At 41.3% G+C, this 23,580-nt stretch overlaps 1 protein-coding gene across 6 annotated transcripts in view; it reads left to right on the forward strand.

Annotated features, from left to right (window-relative positions):
• Positions 1-23,580, forward strand: part of KPNA6 (karyopherin subunit alpha 6) — a 58,626-nt gene that overhangs the window by 29,377 nt on the left and 5,669 nt on the right. For 5 of the 6 annotated variants that reach the window (XM_049878596.1, XM_049878598.1, XM_049878599.1 and 2 more), the window contains exons 2-13: positions 14,791-14,924; positions 15,752-15,844; positions 16,259-16,358; positions 17,228-17,322; positions 18,017-18,148; positions 18,635-18,723; positions 19,580-19,679; positions 20,009-20,172; positions 20,520-20,598; positions 21,142-21,267; positions 21,600-21,727; positions 22,805-22,983. In XM_049878596.1, the coding sequence (XP_049734553.1) occupies positions 14,791-14,924; positions 15,752-15,844; positions 16,259-16,358; positions 17,228-17,322; positions 18,017-18,148; positions 18,635-18,723; positions 19,580-19,679; positions 20,009-20,172; positions 20,520-20,598; positions 21,142-21,267; positions 21,600-21,727; positions 22,805-22,983 (1,419 nt within the window). Of the gene's footprint in view, positions 1-6,063; positions 14,519-14,790; positions 14,925-15,751; positions 15,845-16,258; positions 16,359-17,227; positions 17,323-18,016; positions 18,149-18,634; positions 18,724-19,579; positions 19,680-20,008; positions 20,173-20,519; positions 20,599-21,141; positions 21,268-21,599; positions 21,728-22,804; positions 22,984-23,580 lie in introns of those variants that run through there. The other variant, XM_049878595.1, reaches the window with a different exon arrangement.

The raw sequence follows: 23,580 nt of genomic DNA on the forward strand, positions 1-23,580 counted from the left end.
GATTAAAGAAGCACAGTAGCCTGGATCCCTTTCCAGCTTCATTGTCAGGGCTGCTGGCAGGAAGGGATAGCCCGCCCAGAAAGCCCAGGCTCACAGTCATGATATACCATGTGTCAGGTAGGGCATAGCAGTCCACAGTGCTGCCTTTAGGAATCTGCCCTGCATCTGTTAGCCTCCAGGCACAGGGATAATCAGGGACCCCAGGTAGGTATGGAGACTTGCACATTCTAAGAGCCTGCTGCTGCTGTTGGTTCCCCGAGCTGCCTTCCAGAATGCCCAGGGGCACCTTCTCTGAAGTTTCATCTTCTCAACATCCCTAGCTCCAGTGTTCAGCTTTCTTCTCAGCCTTCATTTTCATTCCTTTTAGAATCAGATTTTCTTAGAGACTGCTTTTCCCTTCTCACATTTCTGTACTTTCTGTTCTGTTCCCCCCTGGTGTTGCTTCCCACTCCCAAGATAAACTGTTTGAAGACCCAACCCAAATTTTATCTTTGGGAGATTTTTTTTTTTTTTACTCTGTCATCACAATCACTACTGTCTCTCCAGAAGAAGGCAAAATTAGAGTTAATTGTCCCTTTCCGTATTCCTACAAAACTTTTTTCATCCCTTTTGCGGCATAGTGGTTAAGTGCTACCTACAGTTGCTAACCAAAAGATTGGTAGTTTGCATCCACCAAGCACTCCCTGGAAACTGGGACAGTTCTACTCAGTCCTGTAGGGTCACTATGAGTCAGAATCGACTCGATGGTAGTGGGTTTGGTTTGGTTTCGCTCTGTGTTCCTACAAAACTTTTTTCATCCCTTTTGCAATATTTTTAGTCACTGTTTCAGATTAGAAATTTAGAGGATGGGAAATGCCCATAAGGGGAGAACCAGGTTGGTAAGGCTTCAGGCCCCTGTGTCCGTATTCAACAGTTTTACTTTTATCAGTGCTTTTAATACTGAGGTTCCATGTGAGATTTAATTGGAGATGGTACTTTGCGAAACTTTTTAAATCACTGTTTTAATAATTGAGTCTGCTGGACTAAATTGTGAATTCTTGGAGAGGAGCAACTAACGTCATACTGTGCTTCTTGGTACCTCCAGAATCCCTAGTGTGGGATAATAAACTCTCAATAAATGCTTGGTAAACTGAAGGGCAAAAGAGTCTTTGAAAACATTGTTACCCAGCACTCAAGAAAACAAAGCTGCTGCTTCTGTAAACAGAATAGGCAGCTTTTTCCTGAGAGACAAGTATCAGAGCTGAGCCTCCACCTGCCCCAGGATTGGGGGTCTGGCTCCTCTATTTTATTTAGGCGCATGAGATTCTGATCTAGTCCTTTAAGATTTTTAAGGGAGGCACTTTTAGGGTGCCTCTGACAACAGCCCACTGAAGTTGTTTATAGATGTGAATGCTGAGGGTCTGAGAGATGAAGTGACTTAGCTAAGATCACACACTCAGTAAGTCGCAAAGCCATGATTCATACCTCAATTTGTCAGACTCCAAAGTGGTATTTCCTATGTGGGCTGCCTCTTTACACTTTTAGGTTTTCAGATCTCAGATTTGAGATCCCATGATTTGAGGGAGTTGGGGGTAGCATGGGGTGAGGATAGAGTTACTGGATGGAGAAGAGACAAAGGTGAAGAGAACTATCTGAGCATTACCACATGCAAAACTTTTGTGATAAACCAAGGACATGGGCTACACATGCAGAGAATAGAGCAGTTTGGGCTGCAGGCCTGCAAACTTTCCTTCTTGTTATTTAGTGAAACATAGTGGGGCCAAACCTGGAATACATTAAGCAGGTAGAAGGATGATAGACTTCAGCCTTCTCTAAGGCTGTACTGAATACCTAGCCACAATTCCTCCAACTCTTGACTCTCTTTCAGATTGCCCAGTAGCTCCCACTGTCTTGGTGAGTGGTGTTCAACCTTGGAAGTACGTAAGGATCATCTATAGCACTTCTTAAAAAATGTGCAAACTCAGGCCCTGTCCAAAATCAGTTATCTTAGATTTTATCTGATGTGTACAGCAGCCCTGTTAACCTCTAAGAAAGTCCCCACCCCTTTTCTCTAAAGAACATAGAGATTCTAGAGTGCCACTGAATGCATGGAGTTACTGCCACTTGGCAAATACCATTGAGTTTGTAGAACACATTATGGTTTCAAAATCAGTAAGAAATGCCTACAAATTTCCCTCCTATTCTTCTTTCCTCAGAGCTAGATTTTTGAGCTTGGTGTCTGATTGCAGCTGGCAGGTTTTTGTCAGTAGGTAAGCTCAGGGGTAAGTCCAAGAGAAAAGCTGCTTTTTGAGGGCAGATTTGGGGAGAGGGAAATGAACAAGGTGCTCTATGCTGTAGCCATCCTTCTTTTGCAGGAAGATTAATGATGTTCTTCATCTCCATGAGAAATAACTTTGTTAAACAGAATGGCTTTTTGTATATATACTCTGAATTTTTTCAGGCTTTATGGTGAAATCGAAACCCTGGTGGCGTAGTGGTTAAGTGCTACGGCTTCTAACCAAGGGGTCGGCAGTTCGAATCCGCCAGGCTTTCCTTGGAAACTCCATGGGGCAGTTCTACTCTGTCCTATAGTGTCACTGTGAGTCAGAATTGACTGGACGGCAGTGGGTTTGTTTTTTTGGTATGGTGAGATAAGTGTAGTCTTTTTATTTTTTAGGAGGGAGGTAAGATAATTAGCTTTAATTATGTATGTCTAGTAAAACTTCAGAAGTAACCACTAAGATTAAAATTCGCTGTATAAATTCCAAACTGGTAGAGAGGAAAATGTCATGATGATAAAAATAAACTGGGGGGTGGGGGGGAAGCTTAGAAAAATCTGGACAAGAGTATACAACCAAAAAAAAGGTGGTAGAAACAAGTCAAAACAAGTCACTTGCAGAAATCAATTAATACAGATGATCAGATTGGATTTTTTTTTAATTAAGCAATATGTGGTTTATATGAGACATACCTAAAATATACTCAGGTTGAAATTTTTAAAAATAGAAAAATACCCAGCAAGCAAATATTAACCGAAAGAAAGCTGGGATGTTACCTGTATACACATTTAAGGTTTTTAGATCTTCTTGATGAATTGATTATCATTATAAAATGTCCTTATTCATCCCTGTAGTAAGTATTCTTTGTTAACGTTGACCCTAAAGTGGGTTTCTTGTATACAACATATACAAGTGTCTTCATTTTATTGTTGTTTATTTTTTATTGTTACTATTGTTCTGACAATGAATCCTTTTTAATAGAAGTGTTTACACCATATTAATGTAATTATACATGTGATTGAGTCTGCTCTTTTCCTATTTGTTTTCTATTTATTGCATTTGCTCTTGGTTCTTTTTTCCCTCTTTACCTGCTTTTTTTTGGATTAATTATTTTTTATGTTTTCATTCTATCTCCATTCTCGGCTTATTAACTGTATTTCTTTGCTTTATTTTTTTAATGGTTGTTCTAAGGTTTGCAATATACATCTTTGTTATATCACAGTGTACCTTTAGATAATACACCATTTCACGTGTCTAGTAAGAACCTATGACACACTTCCATTTCCCCTACTCGTCTTTTTTGCTATTGTTGTAGATTTTATTTCTAGGTGTTAATTACACAAATCCCACAATTACATTATTTTTGCTTTAAACAATTATTTCTAATGCAATTTTTTTCCTAAATTTTATTTATTTTGTTGTTGTTGAGAATATACACAGCAAAATGTATACCAATTTTATTGCAGTTATTTTATATTTACTTCCATAGTCACCATTTCTGTTGTTGTTAGGTGCCGGCAAGTCGGTTCCAACTCAAGGCAACCCTGTATACACAGGACTGGGCAATGTTTTGCCATCTTCACAATCATTGGCTATGTTTGAACCTGTTGTTGAAGCCACTGTGTCAGTCCATCTCACATCTCATTGAGGGTCTTCCTCTTTTTCGATGACCCTGTACTTTACCAAGCATGATGTCCTTCCCCAGTAACTGGTCCCTCTCCTGATACATGTCCAAAAGTATGTGCGACAAAGTCTCACCATCCTTGCTTTTAAGGAGCACTCTGGCTGTACTTCTTCCAAGATAGATTTGTTCATTCTTCTGGCAGTCCGTGGTATATTCAATATTCTTCACCAACACTGTAATTCAAAGGCGTCAGTTCTTCATTGGTGTTCCTTATTCATTGTCCAGCTTTCATTTGCATATGAGGCGATTGAAAACACTGTGGCTTGGGTCAGGCACACCTCAGCCCTCAAAGTAACATCTTTGCTTTTCAACACCTGAAAGAGGCCTTTTGCAGCACATTTTCCCAATGCACTATGTCGTTTGATTTCTTGACTGCTGCTTCCATAGACGTTGACTATGGATCAAAGTAAAGTGAAATCCTTGATAACTTGAACATTTTCCCCGTTTATCACCATGTTGCTTATTGGTTCAGTTGTGAGAATTTTTGTTTTCTTTATGTGAAAGAGTAATCCATACTGAAGGCTGTAGTCTTTGATCTTCATCAGTAAGTGCTTCAAGTCCTTTTCACTTTCAGCAAGCCAGGTTGTGTCATCTGCATATTGCAGGTTGATAATTAGTCTTCCTCCAATCCTGATGGCTCTTTCTTCTTCATATAGTCCAGTTTCTCAGGTTCTTTGCTCAACATACAGACTGAATAAGTATGGTGAAAGGATACAACCCTGACACACACCTTTCCTGACTTTCAACCAGCAGTATCCCCTTGTTCTGTCCATAGGTATGCCTTTTGATCTATGTACAGGTTCCACATGAGCACAATTTTTTTTTTAAGTGTTCTGGGATTTTCATTCTTCGCAATTGTCTTAGCCATCTAGTGCTGCTGTAACAAATACTACAAGTGGATGGCTTTAACCAAGAGAAATTTATTTTCTTACAGTCTAGTAGGCTAGAAGTCCAAATTCAGAGCATCAGCTCCAGAGGAAGGCTTTCTTTTTCTGTCATCTCTGGAGGAAGGTCCTTGTCATCCATCTTCCCTTGGTCTAGGAGCATCTCAGCGCAGGAACCTCGGGTCCAAAAGACAAGCTGTGCTCTTGGTGTTGCTTTCTTGGTGGTTCGAGGTTCCCTGTATCTCTGCTCGCTTCTCTCTTTTATATGTTAAGAGATCCCCTCAAGACAAAATCCAATCTTGTAGATTGAGTCCTGCCTCACTAACACAATTGCCACCATCCTCCCTCGTTTACACACATTTTGGGGGGAACATAATTCAATCCATGACAGCAATGTTATCCATAATTTGTTATGATCCACACAGTGGAATGCCTTTGCATAGTCAGTAAAACAGAAGTAAACATCTTTCTTGTATTCTCTTCTTTCATCCAAGATCCATCTGCCATCAGCAATGATATCCCTTGTTTCACATCCTTTTCTGAGTCCGGCTTGAATTTTTGGCAGTTCCCTGTTGATGTACTGCTGCAAATGCTTTTGAATTATCTTCAGCAAAATTTTACTTGCATGTGGTATTAGTGATACCGTTCAGTAATTTCTGCATTCTGTTGGATCACCTTTCTTTGGAATAGGCACAAATATGGATCTCTTCCAGTCAGTTGGCTAGGTAGCTGCTTTCCAAATTTCTTGGCATAGACGAGTGAGCACTTCCAGCATCGCATCCATTTGTTGAGACGTCTCATGTGGTATTCCATGAATTCCTGCAGCCTTGTTTTTCGCCAAGGCCTTCAATGCAACTTGAACTTCTTCCTTCAGTACCGTCGGTTATTGATCATATGCTACCTCCTGAAATGGTTGAATGTTGACCAGTTCTTTTCTGTACAGTGACTGTGTAGTCCTTCCATCTTCTTTTGACCCTTCCTGTATCGTTTGGTGTTTTGCCTATAGAATCCTTCAATATTTAAACTTGAGCTTGAAATTTTTCTTTGTTTCTTTCAGCTTGAGACATGCCAAGCATTTTCTTCCCTTTTGGTTTTCTAACTCTGAGTCTTTGCACATTTCATTAGAATACTTTGTCTTCTTGAGCTCCCCTTTGAAATTTTCTGTTCATCTCTTTTACTTCATCATTTCTTCTGTTCACTTTAGCTAGTCTGCATTCAAGAGCAAGTTTCAGAGTCTCTACTGACAAATAATTTGTTCTTTTTTTTTTCCTTTTCTCTCTTTTTAATGACCCTTTGCTTTCTTTATGTATGATGTCTGTGATGGTTAAGGTTGTGTGGCAAGTTGACTGGGCCATGATTCTCAGTGGTTTGGCCGTTATATAATGACGTAATCACTTCCACGATGAGATCTGCTGTGAACTGACCATCAGTTGAAAGGGAGCTTCCTTGGTGTGGCTGCATCCAATATATATGGACTTCCTGGCAAAGCTTGCTAGCTTTTGCTCACTCTGGATCCTGCCTCTGGCTCATCATCATCTGACCACTGGTTCTTAGTACTTGAGCCAACAGCCTGCCTTCTGACCTGCCAATCTTGGGTTCATCAGCCCCTGTAGCTACCTCCATTAGAAGAAGCCTCCAGCCTCACACCTGACCCACTGACTTGGGACTTAACTAGCCTCTACAACCCTGTGAGACATTTCCTTGATATAAATCTCTCTGTTTCTACATGTATATGTATTTGTGTGTGTGTGTGTATATATATATGTATGTATATATCTACGCTTCACTGGTTTTGCTTCTCTAGAGAAGCCACCCTAAGACAATGTCCTTAATGTCATCCCACAACTTGTCTGGCCTTCAGTCATTTGTATTCAGTGAGTCAAATCTGTTCTTGAGATAGTCTCTAAATTCAGGTGAGATACACTCAAGGTTGTACTTTGCCTCTGGTAGACTTTTTTTATTAGTCATGAACTTCAACTTGAACATACAAATGATTGTCCTGCAGTCAGCCCCTGGGCAGTCCGCCCTTGGCCCCAGGGACCCAGTTGAGTACCTGCAACTTTTCAGAGGGTCCTGGAAGTGAAGACTGTTACCATAAATAATGTTGTTAGGTAATGTCCAGTCAGTTCCGACTCCTAGCAACCCTGGGCACAACAGAACAAAACACTGCCTAGTCCTGCACCATCCTCACAATCGTTATGCTTGAGCCCATTGTTGCAGCCACTTTGTCACTCTGTCTTTTTGAAGGTCTTCCTCTTTTTCACTGACCCTCTGTTTTACCAAGCATGATGTCCTTCTCTAGGGACTGATCCCTCCTGATAATATGTCCAAAGTATGTGAGACATAGCCTTGCCATCCTTGCTACTAAGGAGTATTCTGGTTGTACTTCTTCCAAGACAGATATGTTCATTCTTCTGGCAGTCCATGGCATATTCAATATTCTTCACCAGCACCACAATTCAAAGGCGTCAGTTCTTCAGTCTTCCTGATGCATCATCCAGCTTTCGAATGTGTGTGAGGTGATTGAAAACACCATGGCTTGGGGCAGATGCACCTTAATGTTCATAAATAATGCTAAGATATCATTAACATTTTCATTGTGTCTGACATTTGCACTGACACTGCAAAACAGTGGTGGGCAAAACTGCTGATGCCTTAGCACTTACCAAGGCAGTGACATCAGACTGTACCGGCCACTGGCCTTGATGATATTGAGCTTCTCCATCGTCTCTTTCCACAGATGTAGTCGATTTGATTTCCTGTTTATTCCATCCGAGGAGGTCCATGTGTGTAGTCACCATTTATGTTGTTGGAAAAAGGTATTTGCAATGAATAAGTCATTGGTCTTGCAAAATTCTGTCATATGATCTTCTGTATTGTTTCTGTCACCAAGGCCATATTTTCAAACTATCAATCCTTCTTTATTTTCAGTTTTCACATTCCAATCACCGATCATTATCAATGCTTCTTGATTGCATGTTTGATCAGTTTCAGACTACAGAAGTTAGTAAAAATCTTGTTTCTTCATCTTTGGTGTTAGTGGTTGGTGCATAAATTTGAATAACAGTTGTATTAACTGGTCTTCCTTGTAGGCATATGGATATTATCCTATCATTGACAGTGTTGTACTTCAGGACAGATCTCGAAATGCTCTTTTTGACCATGAATATGATGCTTTTCGTCTTCAGTTTGTCATTCCTGAAATAGCAGACCAGGATTGTCTGATTCGATACGGTCAGTACCAGTCCATTTCAGCTCAGGGTATCGGTCTACAAGCAGTCCATTTCATTGTTGGTAACTTCCAATTTTCCTTGATTCTTACTTCATACGTTCCATGTTCCGATTATTAGTGGGTATTTGCAGCTGTTTCTGATCATTTAGAGTCATGTCACATCAGCAAATGAAGGTCCTGAAGCTTTACTCCATCCACATCATTAAGGTTGACTCTACTTTGAGGAGGCAGCTCTTCACCAGTTGTTTTTTGAGTGTCTTCCAACCTGAGAGGCTAATCTTTGGCACTATATCAGACAGTGTTCTGCTGGTATTTATAAAGTTTTCACCAGCCAGTTCTTTCAGAAATAGATTGCCAGGTCCTCCTTCCCAGTCTGTCTTAATATGGAAGCTCTACTTAAACCTGTCCGCCATGGATGACCCTGGTGGTATTTGAAATACCAGCATCACAGCAATGCACAAGCCACCACACACTATGACAGACCAACAGACAGGTGGTTTTACTTTCAGCCAGTGCAGAAATAAATAAATAAGCCTTCCTTAGTAAAATGCGTGGTAGCACACAGTGGGAACTAAAAAAAAAGAGGATAATAATAAATAAGAAAGGAAAAAAAAACTTATTTGAAGATGATGTAATTCAAGCATTCAGTGTTTTGGAATTAATAAGAATTTAGCATGGTGTCTGGATATGAGATAAAGAGCAATTCTTTCCCCCCATGGCTCCCCCCAAAAAAAACCTAAGAATAAATCTAAAAGATAGAGAAGATCTTTCATGGAGAAAATTCTATGTCTTTATTGAAAGGTTTTGTTGTTTTTTTTTTTAATTTAATGGGAGAGACATTCATATTGTGTAAGGGCAGTTCCAATAGGATTTTCCAAGGGATTGACAATCTGATTGTAGATTTCAAAGGCTCAGGAAAAAACTAAACCACTCCCTCCTGAAGATTAAGATAGGAGGACTTGTACTTCCAGATGAGGAAAATTTTTTAAAAAGTATATTAATCAAGATAATACGATATTGGTGCAGGAAAGAAATTGACCAATGGAAGAGAGGATAAAATTAGAATTGAGCATATGGGGAAATTTGCTTCATGACAAGAGTGGCATAGTGAGAGGAGGGTATTAGGTAAACCATGCTAGGACAACTGATTATCCCTATGGAAAATAATGAAATGGAATTGCTGTCTAATAGACACACATAATTAAATTTCATATAGATGAAACACATGTAAAAAAAAATAACTTTTAGAAACATGAGAGGGTATCTTTCTGACTTTGAGAGTGTGAAAGGATCTGTTAAACAGGGCACACAAAAAGCTAACCATGAAAGTTTAACTATATTAAAATTCTTGTTAAAGAACTTCACAAAGTAAAAAGACAAGCCACAAACTGCTGGAAGATATTTACAAATAACCAACAGATAACTTGAATATCTAAAGAGCTATAAATCGATAAGAAAAGGACAAATAATAGAAAAATATTCAAAATATATAAACAGGCATTTTTCACAGAATGGGGGAACATATATGGCTAATAAACATGAAATTTAACCTCATTATTATCAATCTGGGAAATGTAAATCAGTATTTCAGTGAAATACCATATTCCATGCACCCAGTAGATTGGCAAAAGTCTTAAAATTGGAATTACTGGTCAGGATATATATCATTGGGAACACTTCCTGTATTGCTAAGTTAGTGTAAATTGGTAACACTTTAGAAGACAATTTGACACCATTTGATCAAGTTTAACATTTACCTATCTATAATCCAGCAATTTATTTCTGTATCTGTACCTTAGAGCAGTAGTTCTCAAAGTGTGGTCTGCACACCCATAGAGGTTCCAGCAGCTTTTCAGAGGGCCTTGAAAGTCGAGACTATTATAAATAATATTAAGATGTTATTTGACATTTTCATTGTGTTGACATTGTGCTGACACTATGAAACAATGGTAGGTAAAACTGCTGGTGCCTTAGCAGGAATCAAGGCAGTGGCACCAAACTGCACCAGCAGTCATTGTATTCTTCACACCACTAACTTGATTGTTTAAAAAAAAATAATAAATGCCAGTTTTATTAGAAGAGTTCAGCAAAGCATCAGGATATAAGATAAACATACAAAAATCAGTTGGATTCCTCTACACCAACAAAGAGAACATCAAAGAAGAAATCACCAAATCAATACCACATACAGTAGCCCCCAAGAAGATAAAATACTTAGAAATAAATCTAACCAGAGACATAAAAGAACTATACAAAGAAAACTAAAAGACACTACTGCAGGAAACCAAAAGAGACATACATAAGTAGAAAAACATACCTTGCTTATGGATAGGAAGACTCAAAATTGTAAAAATGTCTATTCTACCCAGAGCGATCTATAGATATGATGCAATTCAATCCAAATTCCAATGACATTTTTTAATGAGATGGAGAAACAAGTCACCAACTTCATATGGAAGGGAAAGAGACCCTGGATAAGTAAAGCATTACTGAAAAAGAAGAACAAAGTGGGAGGCCTCACACTCTCTGATTTTAGAACCTGTTATACCACCACAGTAGTCAAAACAGCCTGGTACTGGTACAACAACAGATACATAGACCAATGAAACAGAATTGAGAATCCAGACATAAATCCATCCACATATGAGCAGCTGATATTTGACAAAGGCCCAAAGTCTGTTAAATGGGGAAAAGACAATCTCTTTAACAAATGGGGCTGTAATAACTGGATATCTATTTGCAAACAAATGAAACAAGACACATACATCACACCATGCACAAAAACTAACTCCAAATGGATCAAATACCTAAGTATAAAATCTAACACGAAAAAGATCATGGAAGAAAAAATAGGGACAATGCTAGGAGCCCTAATACATGGCATAACAAAACATTACTAACAATGCGGAAGAGAAACTAGACAACTGGGAGCTCCAAAAATCAAACACTTATGCTCATCCAAAGACTTCACCAAAAGAGTTACAGACTGGGAAAAAGTTTTTGGCTATGACAAATCCAATCAGTGCCTGATCTCTAAAATCCACATCATACTGTAAAACCTCAAGAACAAAAAGACAACCCCATTAAAAAATGGGCAAAGGATATGAACAGGCCCTTCACTAAAAACTTTCAGGTAGCTAACAAGATACGTGAGGAAATGCTCACGATCGATTGATCATTAGGCATTAGAGAAATGCAAATCAAAACTACAATGAGATACCATCTCACCCCAATGAGGCTGGCATTAATCCAAAAAACACAAAATAATAAATGTTGGAGAGGTTGTAGAGAGACTGGAACACTTATACACTGCTGGTGGGAATGTAAAATGGTACAACTGCTTTGGAAATCGTTTCCTCAAAAAGCTAGAAATAGAACTACCATTCCAGCAGTTCCACTCCTTGGAATATATCCTAGAGAAATCAGAGCCCTCACGTGAACAGATAATGTGCACACCCATGTTCACTGCAGCACTGTTTACAATAGCAAAAAGATGGAAGCAACCAAGGTGCCCTTCAACAGATGAATGGGTAAGTAAATTATGGTATATTCACATAATGGGATACTATGCAACTATTAAGAACAACGATGAATCTGAAACATCTCAACATGGAGGAATCTGGAAGGCGTTATGCTGAGTGAAATTAGTCAGTTGCACAAGGACAAATATTGTATGAGATCACTATTATAAGAACTCAGGAAGAGGCATTATGCTGAGTGAAATTAGTCAGTTGCAAAAGGACAAATATTGTATGAGACCACTATTATAAGAACTCAGGAAAAAGTTTAAACAGAAGAAAATATTCTTTGATGGTTACAAGGGTGAGGGGTAGTCACTAATTAGATAGTAGACAAGAACTATTTTAGTTAAAGGGAAAGATAACACACAATACAGGGGAGGTCAGCACAACTGGACTAAACCAAAAGAAGTTTCCTGAATACAGCCAAATGCTTTGAAGGCCAGATTAGCAGGGACAGGAATCTGGGGTCCATGGTTTCAGGGGGCATCTAGGTCAATTGGCATAAGAAAATGCATTAAGAAAACGGTCTGCATCCCACTTTCATGAGTGGCATCTGGGGTCTTAAACGCTAACAAGCGGTCATCTAAGATGCAGCAATTGGTCTCAACCCACCTGGAGCAAAGGAGAATGAAGAGCACCAAAGACACAAGGTAAATATGAGCCCAAGAGACAGAAAGGGCCACATAAACTAGAGACTACATCAGCCTGAGACCAGAAAAACTAGGTGGTATCCAGCTACCACCAATGACTGCCCTGACAGGGAACACAACAGAGAATCCCTGATGGAGCAGGAGAAGAGAGGGGTGCAGACCTCAAATTCTTGTAAAAAGACCAGACTTAATGGTCTGACTGAGACTGTAGGGACCCCGGGGGTCATGGTCCCTGGACCCTCTGTTAGCCCATGACTGGAATCATTCCCAAAGCTAACTCTTCAAACAGGGATTGGACTGGACTATAAGACAGAAAATGATACTGGTGAGGAGCGAGCTTCTTGGCACAAGGAGACACAGGAGACTATGTGGGCAGCCCCTCTCTGGAGACGAGATGAGAAGGCAGAGGGGAACAGGAGCTGGTTGAACAGACATGGGGCGTACAGGGTGGAGAGGAGGAGTGTGCTGTCTCACTAGGGGAACAACAGCTAGGAGTACATAGCAAGGTGTGTATAAGTTTTTGTATGAGACTGACTTGCTTCATCAACTTTCACTTAAAGCACAATAAATAAAAAAATGCCAATATCACTTTTCATTTTTAAAATGTTTTTGATGAAACAGTACAGATTCTAGATTGGAAAATGTATCTGGAGGAAAATTGCTTGTCGGCTTAAATCGTGAGCTAAAGTAGCCACTTCTTTCATTAACAGCATTTTTACTTTAAAGAATGAATGACAGACAAACGGTGGATATCCAGACTTAGGTATTGGGCAAACATTTCTCAAAAATGCATGAAATGAGTTTGTCAGTGTTTGTTGTCAGTAACATAATTTCAGCTTTCAAGTGAAAACGTACCTTCTACCACGTACTCAACAGCTTCCTGATAGATAGGTAAAATAGGGAAAAAACTGGGAAAAAGAAGACCAACAGAAAAATGGATAAATTATGATGTATTTACACAGTGGACTAATATAATAGTGAAAATGAGTGAAATACAACTGTATACAAAAACATGGGTAAATTTTAGAAAACCAATGAGTAGGGGGAACACTGTTCTCAGAATATCGAAACACAGTGTGATACTATATTTTGGGTTATTCATATGTATGATTAATAAAAGCAAAAGCAAACAAAGATCACAATTTGGGATGGTAGTTTTCTTTTGGCTGGAGTCAGGGTCGTGATAGGGAAACCTGAAATAGGGAAAGAGCCCATAATTTGTTAAGACATATTGGTAATGTTTTAGTTCTTAGATTTTGGTGATAGGCTCACAGATATCCGTTGTATTTTTTTGCTTGGTAATTTACATATGTTTCATCCTTTTGTATTTATCAGATACTACCTTTTTTTATTTTAATTTAAAAATAGATGGTGGCATCTCCTGTCTGGAGGGGAGATGAGAGGGTAGAGGGGGTTAGAAGCTGGCGGAATGGACACGAAAAGAGAGAGTGGAGAGAGGGAGCAGGCTGTCTCATTAGGGGGAGAGTAATTGGGAGGACATAGCAAGGTGTATATAAGTTTTTGTGTGAGAAACTGACTTGATTTGTAAACTTTCACTTAAAGCACAATAAAAATTTAAAAAGTGGATGGTTGTCATAAAGATACATGGTATTCCACTGAGTTAAATATACTATAATGTATTTAAGCTGGTTTGGTATTTTCTTGTATCTGAGTTCTTTGGGCAAGTCATATAACTGTTTTCTCTAGTTAAATTAGGGTGATCATAATTTGTGAGCCTTTACCATGTGTCACTGTTCTAAGAAGCACTTCATATGTGTTAACCTACGTAATCTTTCTAACAACTTTATGAAGTAGGACTATTATGTCCCTGTTGTAAAGATGAGATCCTGATGCATAGAGAGGTTAAAGCAACTCGTTCAAGGTTGCACAGCTAACAAGAGCCAGGATTTGAATTCAGGCAGCATAGCTCCAGCACCCCTTCCCCTCTTAACTGCTGTGCTATGCCAGTTCTGTAATGTTGTTTGCTGCTGTTGAGTAAGCCCCCAACTCATGGTGACCCAGTGCATAACAAAACGAAATGCCGCCCAGTCTGGCTCCATCCCCATGATGAGGGTTGGACTGTTGTGATCTATAAGGTTTTAATTGGCTGATTTTTGGAAGCAGATCGCCCCAGACCTTTCTTCCTAGTGTATCTTACTCTGGAAGCCCCACTGAAACCTGTTCAGCATTGTAGCAGCAGGCAGTCCACCACTAACAGACAAGTGGTAAGTGGTGGCTGCACATGAAGTGCACTGGCCAGGAGTCGAATCCCAGCCTCTCACATGGAAGGTGAGAATTCCACCACTGAACCGTCAGTATCTCTCAGTCTGTAATACCATTTACTTTGACAAGCATGTTTTGATTAAAGGAGGGGTGTGTGTGTGTTTTCGTGTGGTTCTACAAATGTTAGGGGTGCTATTACTGAGATTATGAGGCCTCCTTGAGAAGCTGTGATCCTCCCCCGTATAGGAGAGGGTGGGTAGGAACAGAAGCCCAGTGAAAAGGAAATGCTCTTTTCTTAATGGCCTTTGCCAATGTGTTTTTACCGTCCTTTTTTCCAGAGACCATGGCGAGCCCAGGGAAAGACAATTATCGAATGAAGAGCTATAAGAACAATGCCTTAAACCCTGAGGAAATGAGGCGAAGAAGAGAGGAAGAGGGCATTCAGCTCCGGAAGCAGAAGCGGGAGCAACAAGTGGGTTAACCAGAATATTCTCAAACATACTGTTCAGGGGAGCAATCCAGCTGCTGTGGTTGACCTCCACCTCGCACTCTTACCTTCCCCTCAGGAAAGTAGCTTAGCTCTGTGGGCCAGTCATCCAGTTCGCTTTGTAGCAGAAATGTTGGAAGCTTTGAGAAAGGGAGAACTAATCCTATGTCCCTTTTCCACAAGTTAGACAAACTTAGAATCATTTGTATCTTCAATACAACATTCTAGTTCTAGCTTCTTGTTGTCCTCCCTCTTCACCCTACAGTCAGTGTTAGGCCTGGCCTTTAAGGCCCAGCTCTAATCCTGGCCTTTTAAGAGGCACATTCTGGGCTGCCTTACTTCTATTTTGTTGAGTCTCTGTTCTTTGTAAACCCATCTAGGACTGAAACTGTATTAATGCCTCATCATCTGCTCTCTCACCCTACCCTCTCCCGCACAGCTGAATTGGTGCCTTGCTCAGGTCTGAATTCAATCACCTAACCTGCTTTTTCCTATCCTCTTGCCATACCATTATTCTTTTTCTTCAAAGCCTTTTATATCCATCATCTTTTATAGAAAGGGGATAAAACTTTTTTCTTTTTTAATTTCTTCTCCTGTTTATAAAAGTGCTGTCTCAAAAAATGTGAACAGGTAGATGCAACATAGAAAGTAAAGCCCTTGAATATCTTCCCATGTCAATATAAAGCTTGGGTCTCATTTTCTCAACGATTCTAGCATTTCCTTAACAGTTATGCCAGAATTTAACGTTGGATTGTTTTATTCTTGTTGTTGTTCAAGGGTAATCTTACCATGTCTCTTCACTTTACTTTCAGCTTTTTAAAAGGAGAAATGTTGAGCCGATTAATGAAGAAGCAGCCATGTTTGATAGTCTCCTCATGGACTCATATGTGAGCTCTACCACTGGGGTAAGGCCCTTGCATGCTGCCTGAGGCAAGCCTGAGAAGTGCCTGCTTCTAGAGAATAGAAATTGAGTTGTTCCCATCACCTAGTAGCTTTGATGATAACCATGCAAAGCTCTTTTTTCCGTGGGCCCTTTTGTATTTAGTCAGCTTAAGGAGCCAATAAGGATTCATCTCTGATAAGAGATGCCTGAGGAAATATTTAAGGGAAACTCTCAGTTGCCTCAGAGGTTAGAAATCACTTTCAACTGTCCCAACTTGAAGCAGCCATAGATTAAACAAACCCCTTCTCCTGAGCCTGTGTGTTATGCCATCATTTTGCCCTCAAGTCTTTAGAAAACAAGATGTCAGGCAGGATTGTGTGCTCACATATGCCTTTGGTGTTGATTTGCAAAGTTCTAAGTCTGTTTTATGTTCTAGGAGGGTGTGATCACAAGAGAGATGGTGGAGATGCTCTTTTCTGATGATTCTGACCTGCAGTTAGCAACCACACAGAAATTCCGGAAACTGCTCTCCAAAGGTACAAAGCCTGACCCTCCCCAGAGAAGCGCTGCATGATTTAGCCTCCCATTTTTTCTCACTGACCTCGTCAACTACTCTTTCCTCACTCATTCTGCTTTAGCTGTACTGGCCTTGATGTTCCTTGGACATGCCAAGGACATGCCACATTCTACCTTTGCAATGGCTATTCCCTCTGTCTGATATCCTCTACTTCCAGATGTCTGTGTGGCAACTCCCTCACTTTTATGATCAGATCCTACCTTCCCAATGAGGCCTGTCTTGACACACTAAAGTTGCAAATTACCCCCCCACCCAACCCTCAGTATTTTTTATTGCCTTACCCTGTCCTACTGATTCTTCTTTTTCCCATAACACTTAACACCTTTTAACATAAAAGAATGTCTTTTCCCACTAGAATGTGAGCTCTTTGAGGCTTGGTTTTGTTCACCTCTGTATCTTCCATTCTTAAAACTGTGTGGCACATAGTAGGTGCTTAATAAAATCTGTTGTATGACAGGAAAAATACTTATTGTCTCAGTGTTTCAAGCAGTTTTCCCAGGAAAAAAACGGGTATTAGAAGAGAAATGTATAGACTAGAGTTGCTAATCCCATGGGCTTTCCTCTCTGCCTTAAAATTCTTTGCTTAGGTTCAGTAAGCCAAAGCTGAGAATATCAAAATTAGAACTGACTTTACTTTTTAGCATCCTAACTGAATCATATAGTTCAAATATGACCAGCTATTGTTAAAGCCACCTCACCAGAAGAGAGTTTGTGAATGGTTTGAAGAATGGTCAGGGGTATTTGGGAAGGATTGTGAGCTGACCGTAGTGAAAGGATCAGCCAAAGGCTCTCCTGACTTTGCCTCTCCTTCCCTTCCCCCTCTTCCAGAGCCTAGTCCCCCAATAGATGAAGTCATCAACACTCCAGGAGTGGTGGATAGGTTTGTGGAGTTTCTGAAGAGGAACGAGAATTGTACATTACAGGTGAGGCCTGGAATGGTGGTGGGGGGTACCAGATGAAAGCCCCTCTTTCAAGAGATTGCATTGGGGTATTTCTGCAGGACACATCTTTCAGAAAGTAGACAAGTAATATGATCAGGTGCCCCCTTGGCCTCAAAGAAGAGCACTAAAATCTCGTCCTTAAATCATGTAATCTCAAAGGAAAGATACCAGAATATGGCAGACTGATCATTCAGTTATAAATCAGAGGCTCAAGTCCAGATTCCACTCTATCTAGCTCTATGAACTGGGGCGGATCATTTAACCTCTCTGGGTCTCTCTTCTCAGAGATATGTGATGAGTCAGTCCAACACTCTTATTGATACTTTGTAGAAACTTAGCTGGAAGGGACTTTGAAAGAAGGATCTCACTCTAATCCTGGTTTCAGAAGTAAAGAAAGTGAAGTCCAAGAAATAAAGTTACTTGCCAAAAGACTCATGGGTGCTGTGCTAGTGCAGGATCAGACCTTGGGACCATTTAAGCCCAGTTCTGTCTTCACACTATGTCACATCACTGCCAATAACCTCTCCCTACAGCTTTAAAGGGGGGTAGTTTTTTTGTTTTTTCATTTATTTATTTTTTCACCAGGGTCAGGAGGCTTACTGTTCTGAGCCAGCTGGTAGACTTCACTGCTCTGTCTGGAATGACCTCTCAGTGATGGCTTAATCTCTCCTTTTAGTTTGAAGCTGCCTGGGCTCTAACAAACATTGCCTCTGGAACCTCTCAGCAGACCAAAATTGTCATTGAAGCAGGGGCTGTCCCCATTTTCATAGAGCTACTTAACTCAGACTTTGAGGATGTACAGGAACAGGTAATGGTCAAGTTTGTCTTAATTCTTGTTGGTACCCATTGCTTAGTACCCACAGATCGTAGAGATAGACTGAGAGCTTCTGTTTCTCCCACTAGATTCTTACTAGTTGGATAGCAGTGGAGAGTGGTACTGGAATCTTTATTCCATTACTACATCTAGAGGTGGTCTAAGGAGGCTACAAGGATGCAACTTTCCCATCACTTTCTCTTTATTGGGGTGGGGGTTAGGTGGGTCTTGGTTTGACTTCTCTGGCTGCAGTATAGGTGGCAGCCTGTCTTCTCCATTGAACCAGGAACTCCCCCAGAGAAAGGCCTTCATAGAGCAAGTGCTCAATAAAGATTTTGACAGGGAGGGTACCTGAGCTTGTTTAATGTGTCTCGGGCCCTGATGTGGTTCTCTGCCTGGGTACTCTGTAGTTGGGACTATAAAGTACTCACAGAAGCCAGCTAAGCTCTGCAGGTTACAGTTCCATTATCTTCATTTCAGGCAGTCTGGGCACTGGGAAACATAGCTGGAGACAGCTCCGTTTGCCGAGATTACGTCTTGAACTGTTCTATCCTTAATCCTTTGTTAACGTGAGTAATTATAATCATCTGCACCTAAGACATTTATAGGGTGGCCATGTGGCAGGTCACTGGGGGCAGCTTACTTGGTCCCTTAAGGTGAAAGGTAAATACAAAAACTAAAAGTGCAATTCTGATTGCCACAGAAGAAGATTAAGTATCTCTGAGAGCAAGACAACTGTGCCACTGGTCTGTGCCAGGGAGGATCTTGTGCTTCCTAATCTCAAGGGGCAGCAGAGCCTCCTGTTGGTCTGTCTGTCTACTGTTGAGCCAAGGGAAAGAGGCAGTACTAGCCCATCTGGAAAAATACAATGTTCTCTACACAATGCATTGGTTTACTATGGGGTTATTTCCATAGATAAAGACCCCTCCTGTTTCTTCCCACCCATTTAAAGTACTAAATGAAGACAAATGAACTGTTCTTCAGACCTCAGTCTCATAGGCTTCCACTATCATTCTTTCGCTGGTCCTTCACAGAAAAATCGTTCCATACTGCGTGGCTAAAGCCCTTCACTAGACCTCAGCTTTTATTTCCAAAGAGAACGATACTTCTTGTCTGGGACTTATGGCTAGAGTTAGGGGCACAGTGTGTCCTCTTCCAAAGCTTTGCAGGTTTACCGAGATCCAACCCTCTGTTTTGCCCTTATTAACTCTGGTTTTAACTAGCCACAGCTGTTCCTAGTCCTCTACACAGCTGGAGGTGGGCCTTCTGGTCCAAACAGGCTCTTTTAACTTAGAGTTATGGGGAGGACGAAATAGGCTGCTAGAGTCTCTCGAGGGTATGATAGGATTTGCCTCCAGGGTTCATTAGCAACTGCCGTTTACCATGTCATCGGTGCTCAGGATCTGGCTTTGCTGTTTCCTTCAGACTCCTTACCAAGTCCACACGACTGACAATGACACGAAATGCAGTCTGGGCCCTGTCAAACCTGTGCCGGGGAAAGAATCCACCCCCAGATTTTCCAAAGGTGAGAGGTTCTTACTATACCCTGGGTGATACCAGATTCCTTCAAATGGAAGAATTTGGATATGGGAGTGTTTTAAATCTTTGGGGAACCCCTTAGAGCCTCAAATCAAACCCAAGTGGAACTGAAAGAGATGACCAACAATGAAGGAGGTGATCTTGTGTGCCTGGTGTGTACCTAGATGGTAAAGTGGAAAGGTAGGCCTGGGGATTTAATGTAGTAGAGATCCCAGGATCCAGAATCACTTGCAGGGAAAGGGACAGCAACATTAGGGTTAGTGGTAGAGGGTAGAGGTGTCACCCAGTGAGTCCCTCTCACTCTGCTTCCAACAGGTCTCTCCTTGTTTGCCCGTGCTGTCTCGCCTGCTCTTCAGCAGTGACTCAGACTTGCTGGCGGATGCTTGCTGGGCCCTCTCTTACCTGTCTGATGGCCCCAATGAGAAGATCCAGGCAGTCATAGACTCTGGAGTTTGCCGGAGATTGGTGGAGCTTCTGATGTGAGTGATCTCCATTAGGCATATAGATTTCCTAAGCTCCAAACTCAGACTGAAGAGCCACAGACAGCAATTTGCTGTCCTAGCCAAGGGTCGGAAACCCTGGTGGTGTAGTGGTTAAGTGCTACAGCTGCTAACCAAAGGGTCGGCAGTTCAAATCTGCCAGGTGCTCCTTGGAAACTCTAATGGGCAGTTCTACTCTGTCCTATAGGGTCGCTATGAGTCGAATTGACTCGATGGCACTGGGTTACTGGGTTAGCCAAGGGTCTGGAGCCATAAGAATGCTGCCAGCCTTGCTGGTCAGCAGACCTGAATATGACTCTACTGATCATCACTCTCTCCCTCTGTAGGCACAACGATTACAAAGTGGCTTCTCCTGCCCTGCGAGCCGTGGGTAACATTGTCACTGGGGATGACATCCAGACCCAGGTAAGGAAGAGGGGGTATAGGATCTTAGCTCAGACCAGCTGTAGGAGAGCACTGTAGAGAGCTGCCTGTGGACAAAAACCTTCTCTGCTAAGAGCTTTTGTCCTGGTGGGAGGCAGCATAGTCTAGGAGAGAAAGCATGGACTCGAGTAAAGAATTCCAACTCTGCCACTTTCTGTATGATGTTGGGACAACTTGGTTACCTTCATTTCTTCTATAAATTAGAAATAAATCATCATCCATTTGGTGCTTGTTAGGAAAACCTAAATGGGATAACCTGACTGACAACCTGGAACATTGTAAGGTAGTTCTTAATAATTTTTGAGTCATGGTCCCTTTGAGATACTGCAAGCTATGGAACCCCCATCCCTACTTCTTAGGCCTTTAGGGTCCCAGGAACACTACCTCATGTTAATAACCCCTCCAGTAAGGGCACAATAAGCAAGGTTTTGTTCGGGTCTTGAGCAGTTGGCATAATTCTGTGGGATTCTTTACAGATTCTTATAGGTGAGCAACCTCACTCAAACCTGCACTCTCATTTCCTAGGTGATTCTTAACTGTTCAGCCCTCCCTTGTCTCCTCCACTTGCTGAGCAGCCCCAAGGAGTCAATCCGGAAGGAAGCTTGTTGGACCATTTCAAACATCACTGCTGGCAACAGAGCTCAAATACAGGTAGAACAGGCACTGAAGTCGGGGGGGCAGAGGTAGGTAGGCATAGGAACATGGGAGATTGTGGAATATTTGCTTCTCAAAGGAAGGATTGATTTGTCTTTAGAAATGGAGGTCAGCATGTGCTGTTGATCAAAGATTCTTTGTAGGTAAAGTCAGGTTCCTCTGCAGCTTGTCACTTACATGGGAAAAACAGGAGGACTCCCAGCAGAGGCATGATATCTAAGTGTTAGCTGATTTGTGAGCTGGATCTGCTTTCTCTTCTTGAAGCTGAATCCTTGAAAAGTGCTTGAAGTTGTTCTTCTCTAAGTGACCATTCAACCATCCTCTCTCAGGCTGTTATAGATGCAAATATCTTCCCTGTGTTGATCGAAATCCTTCAGAAAGCAGAGTTCCGCACAAGGAAAGAAGCAACGTGGGCCATCACCAATGCCACATCAGGAGGGACCCCTGAGCAGATCAGGTATCACATTCCCTTTCCATTGTCTTGAATGATACGTTTGCTATCCCTCTTGGCTCGTGATTCACAGATGACCCCTGAACTGTTTTACTGGGGTAGGTCTGCCCCTAGTCCAACTGCAATAGGGTTTAACTGGTAAACCACTACAATGGACTGGAATCTGGAATCGTTGCCTATAGACCAAGATATGTGGTTCCTGTTTTCTCTCCTGGGGAATAGAAACCCATGACACAGATATCCATCCCTCCTCTACCTTGTCTTACATTACAGAGAACTGAAATCCATGTAATTCTCAGTTATCTGTACAAATGAAGGAAAATCATACTTGAGCTTATTCAAAGCACCTTCTTTGGGAAATCATTTTTGGGGATGAGGCTTAAGAGAAGTTAATAGCTATTTTGTGTATGTGTGCTCTTTGATTTTAGTTTCAATTATCTAAACATGAATAGGAGTCATGAAAATTGGACATGTGTCTTGCCCTCAGCCCATAGTCTTATAAGGGAAGTACAGTCTGTATATATGAAGTCTTAGGAGTAAAGGGGTAACCGTTGAGTTAACCTTTAAATATAAATAAATATGGTGTTGAAAAAGGTCTTTTGGATGGGGAAAAAGCATAAGTAACGGTATAAGGATCAGAAAGCTGAAGACCTTTACTTGCAACAACAAGTTTGACTGGAATGTAGTATCCTTGAAAGGGAATAATGGGAGGTGAAGCTAGAAAAGGAGATAGGAGCCAAATTATGGAACATCTGTATTGTCTTCCCAAAGAGCTTGGACTTCAGGCAAGAAGCCTGTGAGAAATTTTAAGCAGGGATGTATGTGTTCAGAGCTGTGTTTCAGAAAAGGGTAATATTGCAGCAAGGGAAATATTAAAGGCAAGGAGGAGGACGCTATTGCAGTCATTCATGTGAGAAATGAACTAGACCAGTAGCAATGGGAGGATGCAGAGATTGAGGCAGAAAGAGAATGAGTGGTTATCGAGACTCATTAAAAGTGGATTGTTGACACAGGCCAAAACACCTGCCCAGCAATTCACTTGCCAAGTGTTAACTTAGAACTTGCCTGGTCTCTGGCCCCCAGGTACCTGGTCTCATTGGGCTGCATCAAACCCCTGTGTGACTTGCTGACTGTCATGGATTCGAAGATTGTACAAGTGGCCCTCAATGGACTAGAGAACATCTTGCGGCTTGGAGAGCAAGAAGGCAAGCGCAACGGCTCAGGGGTCAATCCCTACTGTGGCCTCATCGAGGAAGCTTATGGTATGTGCCCTCTCTCCGCCCTCACCACTGCCTTAAGCAGAGAGGTTCAAAGTCAGAGCTTGGGGACTGTAGGCCTCTAACATGGTATGCAAAATGTGAGGATGTGGGTTTTTCTGGGAGCACCCATAGCTGCTATGAGATTTGGGTCTGTGTTTCCAAAAATGGTTAACAACTCCTACTCTAACCAAGTTGTACCATCAAAAAAAAAAAAACCAGTTGCCTTCAAGTTGATTCCAACTCATGGCCGTCCACAGGGTTTCAAATGTTCCTGGAGGACTAAGGAGCATGTACTATAAGTGGCTGGGATAGACTGGGATTTGGAGTTGATTCATGTTCAAATCCAAGGTTTTATGTATCAGTTTCTTCTCTTGTCTGAAAAGTAGGTCTTTCTAATAGGCCCTTCTAGTAAATAGGTATGGTACAGATGCACATATAGAGGCCCAAAGCTGAAGATAGAAGCAGGAGCTGGAAGGCATCTGTTTTCATCTGAGTTTCTAACAAGTCCCAATAAGAGTACTAGATTGACTCATCACTCATCTCTGAGAAGAGAGACCCAGAGAGGTTAAAAACTTGCCCCGGATCACAGAGTTAGTTCGA

This window comes from Elephas maximus, chromosome 3, assembly GCF_024166365.1.
Source record: "Elephas maximus indicus isolate mEleMax1 chromosome 3, mEleMax1 primary haplotype, whole genome shotgun sequence".
In the NCBI taxonomy this organism is placed as follows: Eukaryota; Metazoa; Chordata; class Mammalia; order Proboscidea; family Elephantidae; genus Elephas; species Elephas maximus.